General features: G+C 37.1%; 1 protein-coding gene across 1 annotated transcript; it reads right to left on the bottom strand.

The window, feature by feature from the left end:
• Positions 1-70: 70 nt before the first annotated feature.
• arg1 (arginase 1) lies at positions 71-8,575 on the bottom strand. The gene is made up of 8 exons (XM_056245806.1): positions 8,347-8,575; positions 8,135-8,207; positions 6,410-6,584; positions 6,142-6,301; positions 2,509-2,603; positions 1,779-1,883; positions 1,536-1,672; positions 71-880 (listed from the first exon to the last, which is right to left on the bottom strand). The coding sequence occupies exons 1-8, from the start codon at positions 8,452-8,454 to the stop codon at positions 717-719; spliced, it is 1,017 nt and encodes a 338-aa protein (XP_056101781.1). The 5' UTR covers positions 8,455-8,575; the 3' UTR covers positions 71-716.
• Between the last annotated feature and the right edge of the window lie 747 nt (positions 8,576-9,322).

Raw genomic sequence — 9,322 nt, 5'->3', positions numbered from 1 at the left:
TGTTTTTAATGGATCAGTTTATTAACTTTAGACATCAATTAACTTTAAAAAATCTAAAGTTTTTTTTCCCCCTGTATCATTTGTCTTTTATGGCTTATATAGTTTGAAGTAGTGAGAATAAGGAGCTCATACTCAATGAAAAAACACCTCAGTTTTATTCAGATCCCCAAATTGACCAAAACTCTTTGTTGCAGTTGCTGATATTTGAGGAGTAGGGAGCATTTTTAGAATGATGGTAAAATGCCTTTTACTTGCATAAGAAAGCATGTAGTAGATTGTGCACATATTTATTTCAGCAAAGTTTCGAACATGTTGATAATTTAGAGACAATTTAGAGAAATGTGTATATCAAATATGATATGCAAGTAAGCTTTATAGGGTTACATATATTTGTACATGTTTTAGTTCTTACATTAAACTTTGTTAATCTTCCTGGCAACAATGTCTTTTTGGTTTGATTTTTGGAAATAACAAACATACTTTTTATACAGCTTTTTACTTTTTGCATTCACTTTGGAAATATACTGTGGTGTAATTTGCATATATCTTTGGAATTCATTTTTTTATACAAGAAAAAAAATAAATGCAAATTAAAATTTAGTCTTTTTAAATTCAGAACGACATGACTGTCTAAATGATGAAAGTAAGTAAATATAATAGAAAAGAAACCAAAATAACAAGAATGAAGCCTGAAAAAATAAATAAAACCCTGTGATTTATGGATTTGGCATTTTGTAATCTGGCTCATGAGAGCCCTCGCGGACCCGTCCGAAGCAGCCCAGTAACAGATCCACAGCAGTGTTTACTGTTGATGTGATTTCATCCTCTGTTTTGCCCTGCTTTGGGTTCACTTCCACGATGTCTACAGCAGAGAGAAGCCCTGGAGGAAAGTCAAGAAGAAAGTCAACAGGCCAAACAGTCCATGTAAAAGTATCAAGAATGATCATGGTAATGAGATTGCTAAGCAAAAGCCAAACACAGAAACATTGTAATTAGTGGGTCATTTGTCTTTTTAATGCTGATATCTAGAATATATGGTATAATGTAGATTGATTATAATTAATTAAATTAAATAAACTATTTATTATTTTCACTGTTCTACTCTTGGGACGTTTTGAAACTGACACAAGGTGGCGCTAACACATCAGTTTTTGGTTAATAATCTCGGAAAGCCCAAAAGCCTGCCGGTTTATCAGCCTGGAAGTTACATTAGTCTCTTTGTGGCAAGCAGGGCAATGCGGGGCAGAGAGCCGCGGGTACGGAGCAAGGCCGATGGTGCGAGTGCTAATGAACATCACCTGTGCGCCAAACCGGTCTCTAGTCCCACGGAGGAGCTCCAGAAGGTTTAAAAAAAAAAAAAAAATCAAACAAGCGAGCCTAACCCAGGTGAGAAAAATAAATGCAAATGTGATGTATCACATTACTTTCCATAAAAAGTAGTAACGCAGCTAATTACTTTTTAGGGAGTAATGCAATATTGTAACACATTACGGTTTATTAATTAGTTCTCTACCTACATATCCTCGTGTTCTCACCTGTTTGACAGATGTGCTCAGTGATGTAAATCCCCTCTCTATAGGTCAGTCCTCCCGCTACAGGTGTGCCTGTTGCAGGGGACACTGATGGGTCCAAAGCATCAATGTCAAAACTCAGATGGATAGGTTTTTTCACCCTGATCCAGAAAGAGCAGTAATGTTTCCACAATAAATATTTACTCTTAAGATATTTTGAAAAATTACAAAAAAAAGGAGGAAAGATTCCCAAAGTAACACACTTACTTTGAAAACATGTGATCACATGTCTGCTCCATAACTTTTGCTATTCCAAGTCGATCAACTTCTGTCATGGAGAACGTTTTGATTCCAAGGTACTTCAGGATATAACTGTTATGTAAAGTATGAGTTGGATGAGTTGGACTTCATAATGAACACTGAAATAGTGATATAATGCACTCTGTTTTACTTAAAGTCCCCCTGTAGTCAATAATTGTATCCCTTAAAACTCATCTTTGATCACCAAAATGTAATTTTTAAACGTTTTTTCCTTGAAAAAAATTATTCATGCCTTAAAACAGCTTGAATGTAACTCTACACCCTTGTCATCTTTTAATATACGCGGTTCAATGAATATGCAAATTAGCCCTGCCTCCACTCACTCACACCAGCTCAAAGATCCACTCGTTGACGATCACACGTTGACCTGATTGGTTACAAGGTAGATTGTGACGTCAGAAACACCAGTGATTTCAAACCGTGTTTTTGAGACTGTCTTTGGTTCACCACAGTTTTGGGGTTGACATGAATTTGCATGGTTTGTCTTAACCTGTTAACCGTTGCCAGAGCGCCGGCGCACTGAACCGTTTTTTTGTTTAAATAGTATATTAAAATAGCATATTAAAAACACCAAATAGACATTTAAACAACATTAAAAGCTTGATTTTCACCACAGGGGGACTTTAAATTATGTATTATTTTGCACTTTTAATAACATTATAATCTACAAACGTACTGTTCTTCTGGGTCCACATCTCGGAGTCCAATGTAGACAATGTCCTTAGCTGCTACACAAGGCTTTAACCATGAGAAATTTGGAATTAAGGGAATCTGAGAAAGATTAGAAAAAATTAAATGTTATCAATGTTTCAAATCATAAAAATGCCATCTCAAGTAAAGCTAAAAGACTGGAAACTTTTTTTTTAAATTGCATAATGCAATTCATTTTTTTTCTTCTGTAATACAGTAAATATGATGAGAAAAAGTAATGAGAATCATGAATTAGAAAAACTCAGAAGTAAAATGTTACATTCCGTTAATGGGAATTTAAGGAGAATTTCTTAAATGTTCATAAAAATTATGTCTAATTAAAAAAAAACATTATGCTTCTAAAAACAAACAGGGTTCATTTTCCTTTTTATTTCTGGCTAAAATGTGACATATGGTTTCATTTTTGTGAGATTCACCAAACCTGCAACATAAAAGGAGTGAACTTCATTGACAACTTCAATCTTTTCTGGAGTCAGAGACAACTGTTTTGACAGGATGGCCTCCACCCAAACAAACTTGGTTCAAGAGTGCTAAAGGATAATATCTACTTCTCCCTCCATCATCTTTCTGCAATTTGTGCACTCAACCTGAATGGCACACACACACCTAGACAGAGTATGAATGACCACAGGACTTCACTTCAGCACCTGATTGGACATGCGGTTGACAAGGACAATGATAACACCATGCAGCCACAACAACCTCTGCTCACGGACACAATCTCAGCTGAGCCCTGCCCACAGAGCTCACCACAGACAGACTGTGACGGATTAGAACGGCTCCAAGATTCAGCATCCAAGGACGACTTTCTGAAAAACAGCCAGGGAAGCCAGGACAACATAATACAGCCTCCGGTAACACCAGAGCAACAGCCCGTCTCACCAGACACGTTATCCCTCTCTCCAGTATCTCCACTTCTTTGCTTCTCAGAGAAAATGGAAGAACTGGTGTATGCTGGAACCAAACTATCCCACTCTATTGCTGCGAGGCAAGCCCTGCAACTACCAAAGCCTGCGGGCCCAGCTCGCCCTCCCCATCCTCCTGTGACAGCTCTTCGGCCTCTGCCACAACGCCAGGGCCCACACCCTTCTCCAAAAACAACTGAAAACAGCTCTCAGTGATATGTGTCGGGTCCCCGCTATGATAACAGTAACTCTCTCAAATGTTTCTCGAAGGTTAAGAGTATAATTGATGATATCGCTCCTGTAAAAGTCAGGAAGAAGAGTGGCAGACAAAAAGCACCTTAGAGAAACTCAACAGCAGTGCAAAATATGAAAAGACAATGCAGAAAAGCAGAGCGCATGTGGCGGAAGACAAGTCTTGTGTGTGTATATTTATATCCATTTATAAAGACCGCATTCATGCTTTCAATATGGAACACGGCAAAGCTAGACAGACCTTCTTCTCAAATATTATACTAAGGAACTTAAACAACACACTTTTTGCTACAGTTGAGAGACTAACAAACTCCCCAAGTCACATTACCAGAGAAATGCTCTCAGAAAGCAAATGCAGTGAGTTTGCTTCCTTCTCTGAGAAAATCAATAATGGGAGAAAGGCGATCAGCACATCCTTGAGTTGCGCTGGGGTCAGACAGATCAGACAAACAACCTCAGAAAGTAGTTACTATGTCTGATTTCGAAGAAATTGCTGGTAAAATTTTGGAAGAAACCGTACAGCACCTTAAAACATCAACCTGCGCTCTTGCCACACTTCCCACATCTTTTTTTCAAATGTGTGTTTAACTGTTTAGAAGCAGATCTCCTAGAAGTGGTAAATGCCTCACTTCTCTCTGGGACTTTTCTAAACTCCCTGAAAACTGCAGTTGTCAAGTCCCTCCTGAAAAAGAGCAATCTGAATAAAACCATATTAAGCAACTATAGACCAATCTCAAATCTTCCTTTCATAGGCAAGATAATTGAAAAAGTTGTTCTCAATCAGCTGAACAAATTCTTAAGCTCGAATGGATATTTTGACTATTTTCAATCTGGTTTCTGACCGCATAACAGCACAGAGACAGCGCTCATAAAGATAAATGATATTCACTTAAATACTGATACAGGCAAATTATCAGTGCTGGTACTACTCAACCTCAGTGTTGCATTTGACACTGTCGATCACAACATACTTCATAACAGGCTGGAAAACTGGGTTCAGGCTTTCTGGGATGGTCCTTAAATGGTTTAGGTTATACTTAGAAGGAAGAGGTGATTATGTGAGTATAGGTGACCATAAGTCTGAGTGGACATCCATGACATGCAGGGTCCCTAAAGGCTCAATTCTTGCGCCACTCCTATTCAACCTGTATATGCTCCCACAGAGCCAAATAATGAGAAAGAACCAAATTGCTTACCACAGCTATGCAGACGACACACAGCTCTACTTAGCCCTATCGCCTAACGACCACAGCCCTAATGACTCCCTGTGTCAATGCATAGATGAATTCAACAGTTGGATGTACCAAAACTTTCTTCAGTTAAACAAAGACAAAACTGAAGTCATTACGTTTGAAAACAAAGATGAAGTTCTCAAAGGGAATGTATACCTTCACTCCAGGGGTCAAACAACTAAAAATTAAGTCAGGAATCTTGGTGTGTCACATTTATTTTTGGTTCATGTTTAATGCCAGTCATGTTTCATGTCTTGTCATGTGATTCCCTGTATTAGTCATGTGATCCTGCCATGTTTTTCCCCATGTGATTGTGTCATATTGTCATTGGTTCATTGTCTTGATTATGTTCACAGGTGTCCCTTGTCAGTCAGTAGTCTTGTGTATTTAAGCCCTTGTGTTTCCCATGTGTCTGTCAAGTATTATTTCCCTGTAACCACTGTGGTAAGTGAGTTCATGCCATGTCATGCCTTTGTTTTACGTTTGATCATTTTTTTGTAAATAAACTGCACTTGGGTTTTCTACAAACTTGCCTTCAGTGGACTTAGTACATTGTGATTCTTGAGCCAGACCTTAGTTTCAGTAGTCATGCCAAAGCAATAACTAAATCAGCATATTATCATCTGAAAAATATTGCAAGAATTAGATGCTTTGTTTCCATACAAGACTTAAGCCGGGTGCACACTGTGCAATTTTGGCCGTCTGAGACAAATTATGCAAATCCTAAAAGATTCCTCTGATCCTAGGCTAAAATCTGAAGTCTTTGATCATTAGTTTGACATGTCGCCAACAGCCGATTAATGACCATTGAGATCGAATTTTACCTCCGACGAAATTCTGTCAGTGTCGGAAGATTTGACTCCCAGTCCTGCAGTGTGGCTTCTCCTACGAAGACCGTCAAATTGTCTTCGGTTTTCAAGACTAGTCATGACCAAAATTAACGTTAGAGATTTCTTTGTAGCCATCACCTTTTTTTTATTATTCTTTCTATGTAAAGCACTTTAAATTACCATTGTGTATGGAATGTGCTGCATACTGTAAATAAACTTGCCTTGCCTTTATTAGTTAGTTATGAGTGTGCTAAAGGCAGAGATACTGACACCAGCCATGGCCAGGAGATTAAGATGTTATAGTTGAACATCTCTGTTGGAGTTGACTGTGTAACATATTACACAAACTTTAACACAAGTTGCTGAAATGATTAAAGACCTTAGAGTGCAGTTCATGGATGAGGTAAGACAGCGGTTGTCCGTGAATGTTTCCCGTTGGCGTGGTCAAAGGTGTGTTGATGTCTGCATGTGCGTCCACCCATAAAACACTCAACTCATGTCTTGAGGCGGCATGACCGGCGATCGAACCAATCGCCAAGCTGAAAGAAACGGCAGACATATTGGTGAGAATGAATATGCATAAAGGTTCAATATTGATTTGGTGCTTGCAAATGTCATATTTAACAGAACCGAAAGCACACAATCACCTGTGATCTCCTCCCAGCATCACACAAGTGTTGCCATGGCTTTTGACCTTCTGCACAGCTCCAGAGAGCAGCTCGTTGGCTCGGCCGACTGCTCTCGGAGACTTCAGCCTGCCAATGGGCTCATCATTGGGAACTTCTTCAAATGTCAGATTCCCATAATCCTTCACTACACAACCTGGGAGGGACAGAGGGCTTCAAACGAAGTAGCTTTTAAAAGGAACAGTTCCCCCCAACATAAAAATCTGTCATCATTTACACAACCGTATGATTTTGTTGTTTTTACATGGAACACTATAGAAAAAATGTACTGATCACTCTTTTCCAAATAATTAACTGAATGAGAGAGGGGACCTGCGCTCCCCCAACAAATAAACAAATTAAATCTACAGAAATCTTATCTCTATATTTCATGCATGACTGACAATGGATGGAAAATGTATATGCAATTGAAATACATAAATCGTATTAACATACATAAGGGTAAAAGGTCCACCTCGCCACCTCATACATTTATAAGATTTTTTAAACAAAATAAACCACTCTTATGATTTATTTTCACACAAAATCTGTTGCTCCATAAATGTTCAATACAAACATCTATTTCTTCTGTAATCATACACTATGGGAGTAGTAAAAAGCTATTTTTTTCTTAAGGTGTGCCTTTAACCCGTTGTACTATATATCTATCTTTCCTCGTGTGTATATATATATATATATATATATATATATATATACACGCACAAGGAAAGCTGAATATTTAACATTGAATATGGTGTTTCAAAAGGGTGCTTATTCAAATATTAAATGAATGATTCAAAAATCTTGAAATGAATCTCTAAATAAATCACTGATTTGACTTTTTCAAAATGTAGTTTTCCGTTCAACTCAAGTTTGGAAGTAACAGCATTAAACATTACTAGGTTTGTTTGAGTTAAGATGTGCAAATACATGCTTCACTCTTATTTAGTAACCCAATCCTCAATATTGAATACACAGAGAAAGGGGAGTGGAACAATGTCAGTGTTACTGCTCCTATGAGATCACATCTTCTTAAGTAAATAAATAAAGACAACACATGCATCACTGATCTACTGTCCCTGTTCATGGCATCAGTCCCTTCAGCTATTTGTTTAAAGTTATAAAACATTTGTGCAATCACAGAGCTACAAACACTAAAAAATGCTTGGTTGTTACAACCCAAAATTGGGTCAAATATGGACAAACCCAACCGTTGGGTAAAGGTTTTAATTTTAAAACCCAGCATTTTTTAGATTGTATATTAGGCCCAGAAGAAATAACGCATTTAAAGCTCTTTTTACAGAAATGGCAATGATGAATATTGACTGCACGCAACCTAAATTCTTAAAATACACATTAGTATAGGTACTGTGTAGTTAACAAATAAAATGTAAACATTTTAACATTAAGATTTAGGTTAAAGTGTAAAAGAATTGCATATAAGTAGTCTAGAATTTTTTTAGAGACTAGATGGTCACAATTACATTTTTTAAATCTATTTTAATCACATTTGACCTAACTTTTCATGCAGTCTCTTTATGCAGTACTCAGCATATTTAATATGATTGTATAAGGATATTACATTGCATTTTTAATAATTAAACAAGAAAGAAAAAAAAGTGTTGCTTCAAATATTTTAGATGCATTATACTGTACTGAAAGATTGCTATCTAGTGTAAATATCTGGAGGTGTAGTGGTAGTGGCACCTTGCACTTTAAGTTTCTGCACCAATCCAGCAGCTCGAATGAGGTCTGCTCCTCTCTGCACACCATCCCTCTGCTGCAGTAACAGGCAATAACATGAGCACTAGACCGGCACCATACTGCACCATGCGTGGATTTACATGCAAACATATCATTTTCACTCGTGAATAGCATTATTTTAAACGAGAAAAGGACTTTGGGCCTTTATATCTCACCTGTCCTTTAGAGAAAGGCGCACCTATTATCCCCACACTGTGCTGATGATGGAGGTCTCTTCTAAATATGTGAAAAACGGCTCTTAATCCGCCGAGGCGCTTCATCATGACTGTTACAGTGTCTCCAGCAGCAGTCTGGAATAAAGCGGCTCAAATCAAAGCAGATTACAGGACGAGTGACGACACGCTGGCCGCTGGCAGTCATTGGGCTGCTCGCGCTGTTCTCCATTAACCTTTTTGTTTCCCTCCTGTTTTGGACAAGAAAAGTAAATGGGAAAGAACTCGTTTGAGAAGCTGCAGTCGCCTAATTTGCATATAAAGTGGTTAGTTTACAAATGAAGCGATCGTGAGAATATTAACTTTTCTATTAAGGATCCAGAAAATACAAGTTATATCATGTATTTGTTTAAAGTCCTCTCCATCTTATCAAGGGTTATTTTATCAAGCCATTTGAAGTTATATATATAGGGGTAAATTCAGAGTGATTGAGACAGTTTTTGCCATTGAGATGACTTGGAAAAGTGTCCTAATCAACCTGAATTCAGCACTATTTATTTTGGCTCAAATGATCTAACTTACAATGTTTATATTAAGTATTATTATTATTAGTTAATATTTAAGAATTAAGTACTTTTAAAAAATATTTTATTTAATAAACATTTTTGCATAGCTGAAGTAACTTTTAAACATTATTTTCCGAATTCATATGCAGTTCATAATTAGGGGAATACACAGAATATTGTAAACATTTATTTGTCACATTACAAGATTGTTTAAAATTAGTTTATGTAATAAAAACTGTTACAACACCTCATATATATTCATCCTCTTCTGCAGATTTAATCTTAAAAAATTTGTTAAAATACAATTTATTTTACAGTCCTGTTCCATCTGTACATACGATGTAACAATAACTGGGTTATAACAGTTACACAGATATAACCAAGAATTGGGTAGCGAGTGCTTAGATAAAGGT

The sequence above is a fragment of the Rhinichthys klamathensis genome, unplaced genomic scaffold, assembly GCF_029890125.1.
Source record: "Rhinichthys klamathensis goyatoka isolate OS25496 unplaced genomic scaffold, OSU_Roscu_1.1 h1tg000035l_1, whole genome shotgun sequence".
In the NCBI taxonomy this organism is placed as follows: domain Eukaryota; kingdom Metazoa; phylum Chordata; class Actinopteri; order Cypriniformes; family Leuciscidae; genus Rhinichthys; species Rhinichthys klamathensis.
Note: the sequence above shows the minus strand (reverse complement) of the source record. Positions and strands in the feature narration are given on the sequence as shown.